The sequence below is a fragment of the Bufo bufo genome, chromosome 6 (assembly GCF_905171765.1).
Source record: "Bufo bufo chromosome 6, aBufBuf1.1, whole genome shotgun sequence".
NCBI classification, from domain to species: Eukaryota; Metazoa; Chordata; class Amphibia; order Anura; family Bufonidae; genus Bufo; species Bufo bufo.
In genome coordinates, this window is record NC_053394.1 from 349,349,861 (window position 1) to 349,370,736 (window position 20,876).

Genomic DNA, 20,876 nt, shown 5'->3' on the forward strand with positions numbered 1-20,876 from the left:
GTTGCTAAAACAGACATGTCAGGAGAGGTGACAACTCTTCTTTAAAGAGACAATTGGATGTCTATTATTCCTCCTATCCATCTGTTGTGTCGTTTTCACCGTCCCCTACGGAGAAGTAATGTTGGGCACCCTCATTTAGTCTCCCTTCATTCATGGGTCCTACACAGTCACCCTGTCTGTCTAGATGGAATGTATGTCCTCAAGTAGCACTCAGATTGTGCAACCCTTTTGTGCTAGGCATTGTGTGGCAAAAGTTGCTGTCTAGCCAGTTTCTAGATAAGCGAAAAACAAACAGTATAAAGACCAGAAAAATCCTTGTCAGGCATATAGAGAGAGCCACGCCGCTGCACACTGACCCACATCTATATTTTAATACGGGCTGACATATACATATACAGATTGGCACATCTGTAGACCGACATTGACAGGCACAGGATGAAACCGTTTGAGACACATACGCTGACAATTACATTTGACCAGACAGAGGGATGTGCTCTTTATTCTGCAGCCGCCTGTTGTGTGTTGGGGTTCCAGAAGTGTGGCTGCTGAGACAAGGTGTGTGGCTGCCTGCTGCTGAGTAAGGGTGCTCGCTTGTGCTGAGTAAGGGTGCTCGCTTGTGCTGAGTAAGGGTGCTCGCTTGTGCTGAGTAAGGGTGCTCGCTTGTGCTGAGTAAGGGTGCCCGCTTGTGCTGAGTAAGGGTGCATGCAGTCCTACGCTTGTAACATTCCTTTTATTCTCACAATACCTTGTGGCTTCTTTTTATTGAGGTGTGACCTGAGCAAAAGAGCAATGTTCTCAATGGAGTTGACCTCAACACTTTAGGACATTTTTCATGAACAGAGAGGTGGAACCCTCATCCTTAAAGGGGTACTGTAGATTGGAAAACAGCTGAAAAAACTCAATTTGAGGATTATGAGGTTTCTCAATTAGACCCCTATTTGGCTTCAGAGAGTTTCTCTCTCTTGCTCTCTATCTGGAGGACCTAACATGTTTCTGCATGTACAAAAAGCCAATAGATTTAAGTGGGAATGGTTTTACACCACATTTCCCAATTGCTTGGTAAATCACTTTTTTTTTATTGAAATTTTTTTTTAGATTTGTTTTTTCAAACTGTAAAAAATGCATCAGTATATTTTTTTATTAACTCTTTTTTTTTTTGTAACACTACTCGTGTTGTGTATTCCTTAAAGGGGCTTTAAGGCTACTTTCACACTAGCGTTAATATTTTCCGCTATTGAGATCCGTCATACGGTCTCAACGCTTCCATTTTGTCCCCATTTATTGTCAATGGGGACAAAACGTAACTGAACAGAACGGAATTCTCCAAAATGCATTCCGTTCCGTTCTCATACCGGAGAGCAAACTGCAGCATGCTGCTTTCTGTCCTGGGATGCGGAGCAAGACGGATCCGTCATGACCCACAATGCAAGTCAATGGGGACGGATCCGTTTTCTCTGACACAATCTGACACAATAGAAAACGGATCCGTCCCCCATTGACTTTCAATGGAGCTCATGACAGATCCGTCTTGGTATGTTAAAGATAATACAAATGGATCCGTTAATAATGGGTGTAGATGGTTGTATTATCAGTAACGGAAGCGTTTTTGCTGAACCCTGCCGGATCCATAAAAACGCAGATGTGAAAGTAGCTTAGAGTAAATATTGATGACCGATCCTCAGACATCTCATTTCCCTAATTTTCCTCCATCGTGCCATCTCCAATACTGTGCCCTGCACTGTGCTCTCCAATACTATACTGCAGAAACAGATTATCCACACAAATAGTGTCCCCTTTAATAATTATTGACACACAGTGCTGTAAGAAATTACTCTGCCAGCAAATACGGTCCCTGACAGTAATAGTGCCATAAACATAGTGTACCCCAATAATAATTGTGCTGATACTGTGCCAGGATGCCCTCACAGTAATAGTGCCTCCCAAAGTCCCAACAATCATAAGCAGAAGGACCTGGCTTCACTCGGGTATATTTCATCTATTTAATTTAATGTTTGTATGTGTCGTTAAAAGATATCAACAGTATCCACTATAACAGTGACATCTACAGCACCCCGCCGCTTTAACAGTGACCTCCGCAGTGGCCTGCCCCCTTAACAGTAACATACACAGCGCCCTCCCCTTTAACAGTAACATACACAGCGCCCTCCCCTTTAACAGTGACCTACACAGCGGCCACCCCTTTATTAGTGACCACCACAGTACCCCGTCTCCTTAACAGTGATTTCCACAATAACCCCCCCCTTAACAGTGACCTCCACAGAGCTCCATTCCCTTAAAATGTGACCTCCACAACACCTACAGAAATCTGCCCTTTAACTGTGACCTCCACAGCAGCCTGCCCCTAGGGTAGCCAGAGGTCTGGTTTTAGGTCAGACAGTCCGGTTTTCAGACTCCCTGTCCTCCGTCAGGCACAGGGCCTGGACGGACACAGGGATTTTCTTTTGAACAGCTCACTCTCAGATAGCAGCACTGTGCTGTCTGAGAGTGAGCTGCAGTGAGAAAGTCACCCTCCCTCCCACTCCTGCAACTGACAGAAGTTGATTTTTGCCTTCATTTTTTTAAATCCCTGTCTGCTGCGGAGTGGGAGGGGGCGTGGCCTAACTGGGACAGGGCGTGACTTAGCAGACTTGGGGGCGGGAATTCTAAGTCAGTCTTTTGAGGATGGCCACCCTACCTGCTCCCTTAACTGTGACCTCCACAGCACTGCCCCTTTAAGGGTCCATTCACACATCCGCAATTTCGTTCTGCATTTTGCGGAACGGAATTGCGGACCCATTCATTTCTATGGATCCGCAATTCCGTTCCCCAAAAAAATAGAACATGTCCTATTCTTGTCCGCAATTGTCGACAAGAATAGGCATATTCTATTAGTGCCGGCAATATGCGGTCCACAAAATGCGGAACGCACATTGCCGCAGTACGTGTTTTGCGGATCCGTGGATCCGCAAAACACATTACAGATGCGTGAATGGACCCTAAAGCTGACCTACAGCAGTGAAGAAAAATGGCTGGGTTGTTATGGAAACCTGGAGTAATACTGTGTGTATGTGGAGACTAAGGGCCGCGAGCTTCTATTGGCTGACATGTGACCGTGTGTATGGCAGTTGGGATATGAAGAGAAAGACCTGCAGGCTTCTATTGGCTAATGTAGGTCATGTGATGTGCCATATTTGCATTTTTTGGGACTATCTCAGAAACGGTATCTGCTAAAGAGCTGAGACCTGGTATAAAACCTTCCCGGACACCTGATGTACCTGTGTGCCAAATTTCGTGATTGTAAATGCGAGGGTGCGCATTCCATTAGCGAACATATACACACACACATACACTCAGCTTTATATATTAGATTTTATGCCAGAGTGCACTAAGTGTTGACAGTGGCCCCATTGTACCCCAGAAGTAATAATGCCCCATACTATTAATCATGTTCTCCATAGTCCCCCAGTAGTAATAAAACTGGCCATAACGACCCAGTAATAATTATTCTGCTTATAATGTGCGCCAGTACAAAAAATGTTCCCTTGGAATGTGTGCCAGTAGAAAAAATGCCCTCATAAATGTATGCCAGCAGAAAAAATGCCCCCTTATAATATGTGCCACAATGGAAACGCTCGCTGGCCACGGCCCTGCCACCGCACCGGACTTTTCGCTAGGTGGCGCCGCCAGAGGCCATCGCCTCACCTCGACTCGTGAGTGGTGTGCGCCCCTGCTGATTGCTTTGTTTATATTTGTACTGAAGTGCAAATTGTTTTTGACAATGTATCCACCAATGTTACATTTAACTATGTTTACAAATAGTGTATTCCATCAGTCTCAGGCCCCAGAGGGGTTAATTTGTCCCATTTCAGTTACTTATATATGTATCCTGATGCAAAACATGCTATGACTAAGAATTTGTCAAGGTTTCAAAACGTGTAAGTTAGTTATTCTCCCCTCTTTGTCACCGTGCACCACTTGCTTTTAATGAAGTTTGAATAAACCTTGGATTTTAATAGAACGTCTATTAGTTCTGGATACCCTCTTGAAACACCTGCTGCCAGACCGCAGCACGGCCACGTCACATCCGCAACACAACCGTGCAGTTTATTCCTACCCTTATTTGGGTCAGTTGAATCTCATATAGGATGGAGCATGGCAACCCTTTATTCTTCTGACCATTTGGGATGCTGACGAACAGACCTCAGTATCAAAGGTCAGGGTTTATCGCTAAAAACCCCTTTAACAATCCAGACTGTAGTATGATCGTTAACAATATTTGTAATGTCTGTGGGCCTTAATACAATCTGTTTCATCAACGTTTAGTTTAAAGAGGTTGTCTACTACTTTACTGTTGATGGCCTCAGCATACGCCAACAATCTCTGATTGGCATGGGCCGACACCGTGCAGCCCCGTTCAGATGTGTCAGAGTAGCTATGGTGTCAGAAATCAGCGCCGGAAACTACAGCTCTGCCCAGAATGCAGCGGAAAGGGGCTTGTAACTGCAGTACTGCCCCCATTCACTTCCGTGGGGGCGGTGCTGCAGTAATCAGCTCTGTCAACTACACAATAGATGTTGCTTGTTCGCGTTCGCCGCAGCGGGCGAACATATGCGATGTTCGGTCCGCCCCCTATACATCATCATTGAGCAAACTTTGACCCTGTACCTCACAGTCAGCAGACACATTCCAGCCAATCAGCATACCCTCCCTCCCAGACCCTCCTACCTCCTATCAAAAAGCAAGGACAGCATCCATCTTAGATTCATTCTGAAGCTGCAGTGACACAAATTTGACTAAGTTGTAATCACAATGCGATTAATACAGGTTATATTAATAGCATTGCGAATTCAACTTAGAGCTGGGTTCCTAATGGTTGTATTGCTAGAATATAACGAAGATTGAGAATATAGTGCTATATTCGTTACATTCGTCAATTCTAGCAATACAACCCTTAGGAACTTAGCTCTAAGTTAAATTCTCAATGCGATTAATGCAGGTTATATTAATCGCATTGCGAATTCAACTTACCACACTCTGCGTCAACTACGTAATTTTCCATGGGAGTTTTGCCATGGATCCCCCTCCGGCATGCCACAGTCCAGGTGTTAGTCCCCTTGAAACAACTTTTCCATCACTATTGTGGCCAGAAAGAGTCCCTGTGGGTTTTAAAATTCGCCTGCCTATGGAAGTCTATGGCGGTTCGCCCGTTAGCAAACATTCGCGGAAATCCGTGTTCGCCGTTAGCGAACGGAAAATTTTGTTCGCGACATCTCTATTAATCGGTGGGGGAACAGTTTGTCGGACCCCTGATGATGAAATATTGGTGGCGTTTTCTGAGAATGGGCCATCAATACTAAAGGAGTGTGCAAACCCTTTAAGATTGGTTGAGGTCAATGGGCAAGAAAATTTGGTAGGGCTCCGTCATCTTAAACCCGGACCCCCAATCCCCTATAGCAGCTCCATATAGAAGGGGTGGCCATGTAGAGGAACCTGCCAGTAAGTGTTCAATTTTCTTGCAGCGCCACAAGTGGGAGAAGGAAGCATTTCACTGCCTCCTTGGTAACCGATGGGCAGTCAATGCCAAGTCTTTCACAGTGAGGGATGCTGTTCGTAATGGCTCTCCACTCTGGTTAATAAATTACTGGAGGACCCTGTTATCTCAAGATTACCTAATAGGGTATTACAAATGGGGTTTCATCCCAAATCTTCTTGCCTTCTTGTGTGTTCATTGCATATTACGGCAGGATGTGACTCTCCTCTGTTGACACAACAATGATGAAATGTCTGTAGTTTTTATTTTTATTCTGTGTGACACACTTACACAGCCCTCCCCTCCATCCGTACTAGTGTGCAAGTGTGACACACAGCCCCCCCCCCTCCCCCTTACATACCATGTGTTACAATCCTGTGGTCTGAGGTTTCAGTGATTCAGCCATTAAGGTGTATATATATAGTTGGAATAAACAGAAGCATGCAGAAAGGAGACAAGGAAGGCAAAAGAGCTGGTTGTCACCCTAAGAATGCAGGCAGTGCTGTTCCTTCTTGGCACCTTGTGTGCCTGGAGTCATTCTGCTCCAACAACTAACCATAAACCCCTATCGGTTATATTCCCATCAGACATAAGGAGCAACTTGAGTGACCTGGAGACTGCAGAGGTAAAATATCCTTAGTGTCTATTATATTATTTTTTTCCAATGTGGTTTATTGCTTTATTTATTGCTTTTATTTATTGCTTTTTTTTACTCTGGGCAAATCTTGAAGGTTTATCCTTCATGACATCACCAATAATTTATTCCCCTCTATTTTTTCAATGACTCCCCATTACTTCTAGCAATATGATATACTCTACCCCTAATTTCTAATGCCCCTCTCAAATAATATCTTACTTATTTAGCTCTCCTTAAACGAGTTGTCTGAGCGTTTAACACTGATGAGCTTGGGACAGGTAATCAGTATCTGATTGGTGATGGTCCGACACACCCGCTGTTTGAAGAAGTCAGCGCCGCGTCCTCCTTGTAGCTTACTAAGCACAGCGACATCCATTGGATGGAGGTTATGCTTGGTATTGCAGCTCAGACCCATTCACTGGGCTGCGCCTAAGCCATGTGACTGACGAACGTGATGTCACTAGCCTAGGAAGAGGCCATGGCACTCACCGGAGCACTGCAACCTCTTTAAACAGCTGATCGTCTGGTGTGCCGGGAGTCATAGCCCCACCGATCCTATACTAATGACCTATCCTGAGGATAGGTCATCAGTATTAAACACTTGAACCACCCCTTTAACTTGTCCCTTGCATTTTTTTCATGAACGAGGTTCCAATGTAAGATTTTATTTTCTTCACAGAAATATCTAGTACGCTATGGTTACATGCCGCTGGCACATGGAGAAACAACTCAAGTCTCCCTGAGAAGGTCACTCACCATGATGCAGAAGAAAATGGGACTTAAAGAAACTGGGCAGCTTGATGCAGAAACATTGAAGACCATAAATAGCCCTAGATGTGGCGTGCCAGATGTGGGCAAGTTTCAGACCTTTGAAGGAGACCTAAAGTGGGATCATAATGATATTACATACAAGTAAGTGATTCATTTTTTAACATTTTACTGATGTACAGTAGGTTTCAGAGCCATAGTGATTTGTGATACCCAAGGGCATCCTTTATGTGAAACATAGAGCACAATGTTGTAATCCAGAGCTGCATTCACAACTCTGCAGCTGGCTTAGCTTGGCTAAACTCCTATAATGCTTCACTGTATTCTCACTTAAAAAGTTATCGTATAAATATGAAGTATTACACTTTATATACGGTAATTTTCTACTTGATTCTGGGTTAAACTGAGAATCGATCATGTGTATTCTCCCCATGTGTATTCTATTAAAATGTGTGTATTTATCACAACTGCAAGTATTGATATGCGCTAGGTGGAGAAACTGGTTGAGATGGAGTTGGATATATCAATCTTTTGTAATATTTATCAATTGGTATATATCCAAGGATACGTCCACGTGGGACTGAAACGTTGTGGATTTGTGCTCAGCAAATCCGGAGTTTTTGACAGTAGCAGCAAAGTGGATTAGATCTTAAAAAAATCTCCATACAGTGAGAAAAAAACATTTGCTTGTCAATTTATGCTGTAGATTTCTTCCTTTGCTACAGTCAGGTCCATAAATATTGGGACATCGACACAATTCTATCATTTTGGGCTCTATACACCATCACAATGGATTTGAAATGAAACGAACAAGATGTGCTTTAACTACAGACTGTCAGCTTTAATTTGAGGTATTTACATCCAAATCAGGTGAACGGTGTAGGAATTACAACAGTTTGCATATGTGCCTCCCACTTGTTAAGGGACCAAAAGTAATGGGACAATCGGCTTCTCAGCTGTTCCATGGCCAGGTGTGTGTTATTCCCTCATTATCCCAATTACATTGAGCAGATAAAAGGTCCAGAGTTCATTTCAAGTGTGCTATTTGCATTTGGAATCTGTTGCTGTCAACTCTCAAGATTAGGCTGAAAAAACTAAACAAACCCATCAGAGAGATAGCAAAAACATTAGGCGTGGCCAAAACAACTGTTTGGAACATTCTTAAAAAGAAGGAACGCACCGGTGAGCTCAGCAACACCAAAAGACCCAGAAGACCATAGAAAACAACTGTGGTGGTAGTGTCATGGCGTGGGCATGTATGGATGCCAATGGAACTGGTTCTCTTGTATTTATTGATTATGTGACTGCTGACAAAAGCAGCAGGATGAATTATGAAGTGTTTCGGGAAATATTATCTGCTCATATTCAGCCAAATGCTTCAGAATTCATTGGACGGTGCTTCAATGACCCAAAGCATACTGCAAAAGCAACCAAAGAGTTTTTTAAGGGAAAGAAGTGGAATGTTATGCAATGGCCAAGTCAATCACTGGACCTGAATCCGATTGAGCATGCATTTCACTTGCTGAAGACAAAACTGAAGTGAAAATGCCCCAAGAACAAGCAGGAACTGAAGACAGTTGCAGTAGAGGCCTGGCAGAGCATCACCAGGGATGAAACCTAGCGTCTGGTGATGTCTATGTGTTCCAGATCAGGCTGTAATTGACTGCAAAGGATTTGCAACCAAGTATTAAAAAGTAAAAGTTTGATTTATGATTATTATTCAGTCCCATTACTTTTGGTCCCTTAACAAGAGGGAGGCACATATGCAAACTGTTGTAATTCCTACACCGTTCACCTGATTTGGATGTAAATTCCCTCAAATTAAATCTGACAGTCTGCAGTTAAAGCACATATTGTTTATTTCATTTCAGATCCATTGTGGTGGTGTATAAAGCCAAAATGTTAGAATTGTGTCAATGTCCCAATATTTATGGACCTGACTGTATGAACATAGTAAATTCACACCAACAAGTCCACATATAACTCCTGTGGATTCTGCTGCGTATCCGTAGTCAAGACCCCTAAAATAAACAAGGTGTCATAAGATGATAACATACTAGGCGTAACTTGAGTCTCCTGGACCCTGAAGCAAATTCTGTAACAGGATGTCTTGACATGTGGCAGAGAGTATATTGGGTCTCCTTAGGCACCAGGGCCCGGGTGCCACTACCTCTTGGAAAAACCAACCTGTGAATTCCATATAAAATATACAAACTGGTTGAAGAAATTCTTAGTTTTGTACAAGTATATATATTCATCTAGTTACTTTCAGTGCCATGTTTTACATGTAGGATCCTCAACTACTCTCCTGACATTGACCCTGAAGTGACCGATGATGCCTTTGCTCGTGCTTTCAAAGTCTGGAGTGATGTGACACCCCTCACATTTACACGAATCTACGATGGTGAACCTGACATTAACATCTTGTTTGGATCTGACAGTAAGTGAATTCAAGGAAGTCATGTCCTAATAATCAAATTCATGTTTAAAGATGTTTATTTGAAATTTTGGAGCATAACTTGGGAAGGAGGCTGGCAGGGCATATGCCCAAGGGCCTTGGTGCTTTTGAGGTGACAACAAGGCAATCTACTTTTTCCATGATATCTAGATCCAGTAATAGATCAGCAGACTGAATCTTTGCCCATGTGAAGGAAAAATCTAGCTACAACTCTAGAACAATACATCTCATCAGTATAGAAGTCTAAGTGGCAAAGTATCATGCAGAACATGATGGCACTATAGATCAGAAAGAGCAGTGTAAGACTTTTAATTCTATGTCTTAAGTTGCCTATCTTACTTGTTTGCGTTTATCATTTTACTTTTTCCTTTATTTGTGGAGACAGTGTTATGTTGGAAGAGGCTATTCCCAAAATCTAAGTAGATGCAGAGGTCAAGTGTAAAGTGGTATACAGTTACCTATCCATCACCTATAGCTACACCCATAAGTAGATGATGCTTGGATCTCATTGTTATGGTCTGCCTGTACACATACCAATAAACTGAGAATAAGCTATAAATCAGAAATAATCCTCTAATGTACCTCCTGAACATTTATGGCCCTCAAACATCTAGACTCACCAAAGTTCTTCTGAATTCTCCATAAGTTATGACCAGAGTAGCCTGTTTTTGGCAAGTGTTTTCCTTGGGTTTTGCTATGCCATAGCTTTATTATATTTCTTACTAAATTATTACATACTGTACGTATCATCATAACCTAGACAGAAGAATGTTTTCTACATGTCACTGATAGTCTAACTTGGCAAAATGGTGAGAGGCAATGCAAACTACTAAACAAGACATATGGTAGAGCATTTCAACTGATCATTCTGAACTTTGACATCATGGCTAATGAATGGTAATCTGTTTTGCAGACCATGGGGATCCATATCCTTTTGATGGGAAGGACGGTCTTTTGGCTCATGCCTACCCACCTGGAGAAGGTGTACAAGGTGATGCTCACTTTGATGATGATGAGAACTGGACTCTTGGGACTGGAGTGGGTGAGTGTGAACTGGCAACAATTGGATTATGTAATCACATAGTTATGTTAAGCCACAAGTCCATGAAAACAAACCTTTCATATATAATGGCTATGGAGAACAACGTTAAAATTAATTATAGCTAATGATGCCTAAAATATGCCACGATTTGATAACCATGTTTACAATTTTCTTAGATAGTTAACTGGAAACAGAAGAAAGATGTAGGAGACAGTTACTTTGCTTTAAGGCATATTTCAATTAACACAGTTCGTTAGCTAGAATAATTACTTTCTTTATAAAATGGGTCTCAGCTATTTACTTTGTGAAACTTTCCACTGTAAAATAAATGACAAATCTTGACTATCATCACTATCATCACAAGACATCGTTAACCTTATAGACTACAGGGCACCATACTGGTTAGTGTATTGACGGCCAAACCCACGGAGAATGGCAGGATTAGCCAAAAACCTAATGTGTATAGGGAGCTCCGGACTCTCTCCCTTCAGATGATGTAGGTGAGAAAGATCGGGCAAATTCATTTTTTATCCTATCATCTTGTTCTCCCAGGAGACTGGCCACCACCAGAAGCATCTGGCATCAACTTTCTCCTCTCTCCCCACTGAATACACATACACTTTCAGCCAAACAGAATTTAGGAGGGAGTCAGTCGAGATAGCTGTTGGCCAGAAGGTTGTTTTGCCAATGGCTATTACCGTAAATGTGCATGCCCAGCTTTATGTATGTTCCCTTCATTTTTTGGTGAGCTAACCTTTGTAGAAAGTGTTAGGTTAAGGGACTTTTACATTGGATGACTACCCATGGGCTCCTCTAAAAGGACCACTGTTCATTTAAAGGGGTTAAGGGGAAATAAGCTTCCCTTCATTCATTTAGCTTGTATGAGTGGAGCATCGGTGCATTTCTTGCACAGGGCAAGGGCTTTTTCTTCACTACTGGTGGCATACCAGGCCTCTCTTGGGTATGCTAGGCAGAGACTTCTGCCTAGCAGTGATCCCGGTGACATCACCGGCACAAATAGGCAGTCCAGGTGACGTCACCAGGATGACAGCTAGGCAGAAGCCTCCGCCTAGCATACTGAGAAAAAGCCAGGAACGTCACCGGCAGTAAACAAACAGTCCTCGGCCTGTGCTATGCAGCGCAGGGCAAGGGGAAGCATCAGAGCTAGAAATACAGGCTAAATGAGTGAAGGGGAGCTTATGTCTGGGTTCAGCTCTGAACCAGAACAACCCCTTCAACTAATCAGATGTTTTTTGCCGGCTTTAAAATAATCTTTTGTTGGCAGCACATTTACCCATGTAAACAGGGGATGAGCTGAAAACAAACAGCCATTTGTGCAATTAACTACCCAGTACTTAAACAAGCACTGGGCAGCTTTATGGTCATCTCAACTTTGTAGACCATCTTAGGTTTACATTAAATTTCAATGAGCTCATGGACCATGTTGGACTGACTTTAGTTAGCTGTCTGTTGAGCGATCACAACATTCAGCTGACAGTCATCCTTCCCACCTCCCCATACACATGCACGCCAGCTGTAATTTATCTTTTAGAACAAAATGATCAGGCATGTTGAAATCCAACAGCCCAATGATTCTTTCCCCTGATGTACGTCATCAGGGGAATGTAGTGACACCCCCCATATGCATTGGTTGGTTAGTCAGTCCCAGTGAAATTGGCAGGTTCGGCTGACATTAATCTAATGTTTATGGGCAGCTTTAGGGTTTTCTCCTCTTTTCAGTGAGCTCAGTTCCGTGTGCCATGTAAATTGTTCTCAATAATGTCTCATTTGCTTGGTTCCAGTGGTGAAGACTCGATTTGGTAATGCAGAAGGAGCTCTGTGTCATTTTCCATTTGTGTTTGAGGGTCAGACCTACAACTCTTGCACAAGTGCTGGGAGATCTGATGGACACATCTGGTGTAGCACAACCGCCAACTTTGATGAGGACAAAAAATATGGCTTCTGTCCTAGCGAGTGTAAGTACAATCATTATACTCAGGGGGCAGAGATACAGTGAGACAGCATGCTCTAAGTAACTGCTCGGTTGTATAACCATAGTAAATAAAACATCATGAACTGAACATTCATTCAGGATGGGAGAACCGTTAGATACAATGCTACAAGATGCCTTTCAATAATTCAGCAAGTTGGTTTTAACTTCAATAGCCTTTATGATTTGGTTAAACATATCACTTAACCTCATATATGTTTTATTTAACACTGGCTTATACGCAAGGCTCTCTTTCTTATTTGATTTTTATGGTGTAAAATTTGCCAAATCTGTCATGACTTATCCAAATACTATCATGAAATTGTGATATGGGTGTGAAAAGGGTTTTCCAGGACCTAAATATTAATGGCTTATCCTAGCCATGGCCTCCTTATTGAGTGATTGGTGGGGCAGGTGTCCCAGTGATCCCCCTAATTAGCAAAATGAAGACTCATGGCCTTACAGCAGGCATGATATCTCCTTCATTATTTGCACATCAACTCATCTGTAGGGTGGTGGTGCCATGTACAGAAGTTCTACGTATGGACAAATGAACTTGCCTTAAACCCCATTTGTCAGCGTGATCAACCCTAGGAAACCAGGCATACAGACTGATAGAGTGCAACAACACCTCTGTTACAGCAACCAGGGGTGTCGTTTTACAGAAATGTTATTTTTATTTTATGTTAATGAGGTCCTTGGAGCACTGAGGGGCTGGCCTGGCCCCTTGATGCACCACTTCACCCTCTCTTCTCCTCCCATTGCCATTCCCTCTCTTGCAATAATTTATTGGGCCAGACATCCTCCCTGTTTGATTGCCTGAGCCTAAAATCTTGCTCATGCGCCTGTGAGAGTGCCATCAGCGCATGCACAGTTCGAATCTCAGAGTGAGGTCAACCTTCCACACTTCAAGATCTGTCGAGAGTACAGTCAACCCTTGTGCAGCTCAGATCTCAGACCTCCCCATATACATACTAGCTTGGTGGGCTTATGTTTTGATTGGGACAAGGAGAATAACCTGCTGGCAGGCAGCTCTGGCTGCATCTTATCTATCTTGAAAACAAACAAATCGGGCATGTTAAAAGACAGCCCAGTTCTTCTTTTTCCTATGTCTGTAGTGGGGGGGGAAATTGTAGCATCCCATACACATTAGTCGGTCCACCAGTCTCACCGAGTGGCAGATTCAGTCAACATAAACTTAAATGGGTTGTCCGGGTTCAGAGCTGAACCCAGACATACCCCCATTTTCACCCAGCCACCCCCCCCTGACTTGAGCATCGGAGAAGTTCATGCTCCGATGCTCTCCTTTGACCTGTGCTAAATCGCGCAGGGAAAAGGCATTTTTTGGAGATCCGGTGACGTACCGGGCTCTCCATGGGGCTGTCAGGAAGGCCGGTGACGTCAACAGCACTGATGGGCAGGATGTAGCGCTGCCCTAGCCAGTAAAATGGCTAGGGCAGCGCTAAAGCCCAGCCATCAGAGCCGGTGACGTCACTGAACACACTGCCGGGCGTAAGCTTCCGCCCGGCAGTGTGTTATGATAAACAAAAAAGCCCGTGCCCAACGCAATTTAGTGCAGGGCAAGGGAGCGCATCGGAGCATGAGATGCTCCGATGCTAGCCTCAGGGGGGCTGCCTGGGTGAAAATAAGGGTATGTCCGGGTTCAGCTCTGAACCCGGACAACCCCTTTAAAGGCTATGTACACCTTTGGGGAGAATTTTTTAAAATTATTGCATTGTACTGCAAGACCAGTTGAAGAAATGATTTTTAGCCCAAAATGAGTAAAATGCAATCATTAAAAAAATGCTTTCAAAGGTGTACATAACCTTTAATGTGTATGGCCAGCTGTAGGTAAAAGGGTTTTCTGAGATTTTAATACTGATGACCTATCCTCTGGATAGCTTATCAGTATCTGATTGGGGAGGGTCCGGCACCCGGGATCCCTGCTGATCATCTTTTTGAGAACATTTTCAAGCACAGTGCCGTACATTGGATAACAGCTGTGCTTGGTATCGCACTCAACCCCACTCACTTCAATGGGAATGAGCTGCCTAAGCCAGTGACTACACATTCATCAGTCATGTGGCCTTGGCAGCTCAGAGAAGGACATGGCGCTACTGCAAGCGCGGCTGCCTTCTCGAACAGCTGATCATGAGGGTCCCGGGTGTTGGACCCCCATCAATCAGATACTGATGACGTATCCAGAGGATTTAGTATTACAATCTCGGGAACTTCTTTAAAGTTGCTGGACTGAGTTCCATCATTTTTGGGCATATTTTATAGCCTAATAAGAGTCTGTACTAATGATTGGTAACGATGATGGGCAGGGGCTACAGTAAAAGGTATAACATTAATTATGTCTTACTATAATAACTTTATTATAATACATGCAATTTATTTAATGCTCTCTCTGCAGTGCTATACACATATGATGGAAACGGTAATGGCGAGCCCTGTGTATTTCCTTTTATTTTTGATGGTGAGTCTTATTCTTCCTGTACAAAAGAAGGACGTTCAGATGGATATCGCTGGTGTAGTACCACAGCCAGCTATGACAAGGACAGAAAATATGGCTTCTGTCCTAACAGAGGTAAACACTTCTATGAGTATTTTGTATTATATATGGCTTCACAGTGTCAGCAGACTTAGTAGACTCATATAAAATGAATGTGCTATGCTTATAGATTAGGGATATATGTTGAAGGTCTGTATGGAGAACTGCACTGACTGGAACTATTTTCATGCAGACACTTCTGTGACTGGAGGAAATGCTCAAGGTGATCCTTGTGTTTTCCCATTCACCTTCCTGGGTAAGACATATCGCCAATGTACAAGCGATGGGAGGGATGACAAGAAGCTATGGTGTGCAACTACCTCCAGCTATGACCAGGACCGGAAATGGGGATTCTGTCCAGACCAAGGTACATACCATGATACAGTCTGACCTTCATTCAAACTAATCAGTACTTATCAACCAAACGTATAACATGACAGTAAGAAGTTGATAAGTCCACAATCCTGCTATTATAATTTATAATACCAGAATATTTCAGTATGCTTTTAGAGCTTTTGATGATCAGTTCATATTGAGGAGAACATAGCATTCTGCTGGTCCTCCTTGCCTCCACAGTGTTGTCTTCCACGGTGATCTTGTAGTAAAAAGCTCATTCCTAGCCAGAAAATCTCATCAGGCAATAGCAAAGTAGTCATAATGTTGTAGCAAGACTTTCTTTCATATGGAAGTTGTAGGCTTGATGGTACTTCTTGTCAAGGGTGTATATACAAAAAACACTGTGTGTGAGGTTATTTTGAAATACAAAGAGAGGGGAAGCCCCATCTTTTCCATGGGCTCCATGACCATATGCAAGACTGCTCCACACAACAGGTTCCACAATGTAGAAAACAAAGGAAAGGAGAACAAGCCTAAAGATAACTCTGTCCTTCTCTAGTACAAGGGAAGGAAGGGGGGAGAGGGTTGTCTCCTGTCCCTGGATGATGACATGTAGTTGTGTGAAATAACACCAGTAAGGGTACTTCAAGGCTAATGACACATTTGGAGGCATTGGTTTACTGAAATGCATGTATTTTTGGCAAAAATTTTTTTTTCATACTTATGTTTTATTAAAAAATAACTGCTGTTTATTTGTCTTCTGCAGCTTGTATGTATTTTTATACATTGCAGGCTGCTCAGTAACATTCACTGTGAAATCAGCCAGATGAGCTCCTTTCTCAACTCTCCTGAACATCTTTAGTTGTAAAGATTTGTGTTAAGGAAAAGAGAGATTAGGCCCACGGACGGAGAGCTCATCTGATAGATTTCACACTTAATGGGACTGAGCAGTCTGCAATGTATGAGAGTAACGGCTGAACATTTTTATGACTGTTTATTTTATTTAGTTGTAAAGATATCAGCTGTGATTTGTGTTCTGGAAAGCAGAGATTAGGGCCACAGATGGAGAGCTCATCAGATGGATTTCACAGTCAAAGGGTCTGAGCAGCCTGCAATGTATAAGATTACATGCAGGCTGCAGAAAACAAACGGCTGAAAATGTTTAAATGAATCCAATGGCAAAAATTATTTTTAGCCAAAAATACAGCCAATGCATTAAAAACCTTTGCAAAGTCATTTATAGACTTTAATTTTTTTTTTAATATAGGGCTCTCACTCTTACATATGCCTTTGCTTCTTGTATTAAACCTATACATGTTGACTAGCACACGGGTGACAAACTCTGGTTGAAATATACGCTCCATGTGTTATTATAAAACCTCACACCCTGTGATTTCACATGACTTGTCTGTGCTCAGTAATCCATATCTGTCACACATTTGCCATTTTTCCACAGGCTACAGTCTGTTTTTGGTAGCAGCTCATGAGTTCGGTCATGCGTTAGGACTTGAGCATAGCAGCGTCCAAGATGCACTCATGTACCCTATGTACAAATACGTGAAAGACTTCGAGCTCCATCCTGATGACATAAGTGGGATACAGTATCTGTACGGTATGGATGTTTATGTTGTGTAATTAATATTTATGTATCATGCCTATGAGATATTTGCCATTGCTCAGTTGAAAGCCAATTGACATGCTATTTATGATAATTAAAAAGAGCCAAATCTGCTTCTTTCCTCATACGTAAATCTTTTTTCACTTGCAACTGTGTTGTTGCTGGGCAACCTGCAAATGTAGATTGATTTTGCAAGAGCGAACAGCAATGACTGGCACTTTGTTGCAATGGTGAGAGAGATGGAAGAATTACGGTTATTACTTGGAAACTCTTGATTACATATGTACAAACAGAGCAGTGCTATATAAAGCACTCATATCACTACTACATAATGTTAGCAATGAATAATTCATAAACCATACACGTAAGAGTAATCTTTTTGGGAGAGTTATATAAAATATTGGTTGTTGCATTTCCTACTAAAGCAATGCAATGCAATAAAAAAAAAAAAGTATAATATATATATATATATATATATATATATAAAGAAACAACAATGTGTTCTTTACTGTCAACATCTATTCTTCAATGATATATTGCAACCCAGCAGAACGAGTCATAGTGATTAACTACCAGGCATGTTGCGACAGCTGGAACTGCTTGATTAATTCTTGTCTACATTTTAAGGAGCTGGAACCGGTCCACAGCCCACTCCACCGAAACCCTCCAAGAAACCAGTTCCTGCAACCACTCCTTCAACTCCTTCCACCACCACAACCACCTCCACCACTACTGCCAGTGTGGATCCTGCACAAGACCCATGTAAAGTGAAAGTATTTGATGCCATTGCAGAAATACAAGGAGTGCTTCATTTCTTTAAGGATGGGTAAGAGGAAGACAATATGGGTTGCAATTTAAAGCAGAACAGATTCTCATACAATTTGGAGTTGCCCTTCCAATGTTGACAAGATCCTTCAACTTCTGTTTCAGGGTGTACTGGAAATTACCTGCCATGGGCCCTCCCAAGACTTCTATCCCAATATCAGAAACTTGGCCAGCTCTGCCCTCCAATATTGACACTGTGTTCCAGGACCCCCAGAGCAAGAAGATCTTCTTTTTCTCAGGTGGGAAATGAATTGAACACCAAAATGAAGTTCAATTCATAAGTATATGAGAAACGTACAGTAATACTATCGAAAATACTGATTCCAGTAGCTATGACCTCTACTGTCCATCTTCCTAGGATTTTCCAACATTTGTCAGGAACTGTCTTTGGAAAGGATATAAAGGATCTCATGGTGTTTTTTAGAATTTGACCTTTTCTCCTGGTAGGAAAGTTTAAACTGACCAATCAGGGCAATACAAGATGCAATATATCAGAAGACAATAACTACTGAAAAGTCATCATAACCTTTGGTTTTTCTTTTATCATTTGTTAGCAAAATTTGTAACACCGTTTTCTAGTCAACACATGTCCTCTTATATGGTTTGGAGTGATTGTGCCTCCTCGGGTATAAGTATGACTGCTTATGGAGACCACCCGCTGATGTATATAGTTTTACAGTCAATGCTTCCTGGGGGGAAAAAGGATGCAAATTAACTCTCCTCCAGAAGGAAGAGAACTTATAGATAGCAACTTATAGATAGCATCTGAACCATTGTTGACTTACAGGTTAGCTACCCATAGGTGGCTTTGGTGGAGAGCTACTTTGCATACAATTTTTCCTAGGAAGCATTGCCTATAAGACAGAAACAGTAATCACTTAGAGCTACATCAAAGGCCTCTCAGCCAACCAGCTCTGTACTGATGAGATGCAAAAAAAACCAAAACAGCTGTCTACAGATGGGTAGATCTTCATTGGGGGACCAGTTGTTTTTGTTTCACCCTCATAATGGCAGACTGCTTTGGTTTTCTGGTGGCATGATGATGAATAGTCAGTCTCTGTAGTGGCGTACTGTGAATTATAGCATGCCATAACTATGACATCTCTTGCAGGTCGCAAATTCTGGCAGTACACAGGAAACACAGTTCTGGGGCCACGTAGCCTTGACAAACTGGGATTAGACAAGGATGTGGATAAAATCTTAGGTGCTGTTACACGGAATAATGGGAAGGTCCTGTTATTCAATGGTGAAAGATACTGGAGGTAAGCTTTCAAGAGAAAAATGTTAAGTATAACGGATGTGATGTTTAACAAACATGTAGACTGACTGCACGTGTCTTGATTCTGGAGTCTTTATTTCAGATCTGTGTTTGGACCCAATTGTGGGTTAAATGACCTGAATCCACTATGCATTATAGATCCCCACGATGCAGTGAGTTAAGGGCATTTAACCCACAGTCGGGCCGGGATACACATTCGCTATATGGGATCTGGAACCAGACGTGTGAATCTGGTCTTAATACGGATATCAATAGTAACTTTGGTTTCCTTTTTTAATAGACTTGATGTGAAGTCACAAACTGTGGATAAGGGGTATCCTCGAAACACAGATGAAGATTTCGCTGGGGTGCCTTCTGATTCTCATGATGTCTTTGTGTATCAGGGTAAGGATATACACAGTGTTTAGGCATGTCTTATTCTAGTATATGGTATTATGTTTTTTACATTGCATTTCCACTTATAGTCACTTTGCATGAACCTATATGGAGAGGGTTCAAAATGGGCAAAAAAAGAGACAAGCAGTCTGCAACTCTCTTGTCCAAATAGAACCCCATCCCCATTCAAAAAAGGAAACTTGTGAATTGAGATTTGCTGAATTGCACTTAAGTCTCAAGGCTTTTAAAACCACTCCTAAGACCTTGATAGGCGAGTTTAAAGGAGTATTCTGGTTGTAACAAGTTATCCACTATTAGATCTGTGAGGATTCAACTCAAATGAATGGAAAGGTGAATTGAGCATTTGGTATTGGTGCTCCATTTATTTCTATGCTTGACGAGCTACTCCATTAATTTCCGGTGTACAGGGCCCCTGTTATTATGATCGGTAGGGTTAGTCCTCCACCGATCTAATAGTTATTTCCTATCCTGTGCATAGGGAATAACTTGTTACAACCTGAATACCCCTTTAAGTGTCTGGATTCCAGATAAATTACCCCGATCCCTGCCTGTCTTCTGAAATACCAATATAGATCCGAAAAGATTCTATAGGTAGATACCAGTGTTACATCCGGAATATGGACAGTTCTGAATCGAACGACCAGAGCTCAGCATATAACATGTAGCATATTGTATCCTGTGCTCAGCCAGTTACACAGACTCACAAATCTTTGTCTTGCAGGCAAATACTACTTCTGTCAGGATTTCTTCTTCTGGCGTATGACGTGGCGCAAGCAAGTGGAAAAAGTCGGCTATGTGAAATATGATCTCGTGCGCTGTCCAGAAAATTAGAGCTGCAGCTAGGGCGTCAAATGGATGGAAGAAGAGATGGGTGGCGTGTTGGGAAAGGGTTAAACCACCGCTTTGATTGGCAGAAGTAGCTTAGAACGAGAAGTTTTTTTTTGTTTTTTTTTATATATGTGAACCTTAAAACCTGTGCCTTCTTTGAGGCAGATGTTCTCTTACAAGAGAACTGTAAATGTTCAGGCACTGTAAACATGGCCTCCATGTTTAATCCCCCTTAGGGACTTGTGTGAGTGTGTGGACGTGTGTGCCTAGGCCTGCCTGGCGCAGGCTTTCCCAGAGCTGTGTGACAGATGATGAGTTGTGGCAGTAGTGAAACAAGACAAGGTGACCTTTCAGAGATTTCTATAATATATTGTTTTCTTTTCTAATAAATGCTGTTCCTTCCTGACCTGGACGTCTGTATTTTTTGCATACGGAAAGACAAAAGATTTTGTAGGCGTTCTAAGGGAAAGATCCTAGCTATTGAGCCACACTACTCTGTAAAAGAGCAGATATTTGAAGCAGAAACCATCAGGTAGAGGTTGTTCTGTGTGGACCACGAATGGGTCCCCCACCCAGTAATCAATGTGTAGAAGGGAAAACCAGAATGTTAATTCA

General features: G+C 42.3%; 1 protein-coding gene across 1 annotated transcript; it reads left to right on the forward strand.

Moving 5' to 3' along the window:
- The first annotated feature begins 5,960 nt into the window (after positions 1-5,960).
- Positions 5,961-20,667, forward strand: MMP9 (matrix metallopeptidase 9). The gene is made up of 13 exons (XM_040436439.1): positions 5,961-6,155; positions 6,847-7,079; positions 9,227-9,375; positions 10,307-10,435; positions 12,238-12,411; positions 14,842-15,015; positions 15,173-15,346; positions 16,772-16,927; positions 17,561-17,759; positions 17,864-17,997; positions 18,870-19,020; positions 19,318-19,421; positions 20,155-20,667. Exons 1-13 carry the CDS (start codon positions 6,021-6,023, stop codon positions 20,262-20,264), a joined length of 2,022 nt encoding a protein of 673 aa, XP_040292373.1. The 5' UTR covers positions 5,961-6,020; the 3' UTR covers positions 20,265-20,667.
- The last annotated feature ends 209 nt before the right edge of the window (positions 20,668-20,876 follow it).

Coding starts and splice junctions, on each gene's coding strand:
- MMP9 (XM_040436439.1), top strand. CDS start 6,021: ATGCAGGCAGTGCTGTTCCTTCTTGGCACCTTGTGTGCCTGGAGTCAT. Junction 19,021..19,317: donor AATGGTGAAAGATACTGGAG/GTAAGCTTTCAA, acceptor CTTTTTTAATAG/ACTTGATGTGAAGTCACAAA. Junction 19,422..20,154: donor TGATGTCTTTGTGTATCAGG/GTAAGGATATAC, acceptor TTTGTCTTGCAG/GCAAATACTACTTCTGTCAG.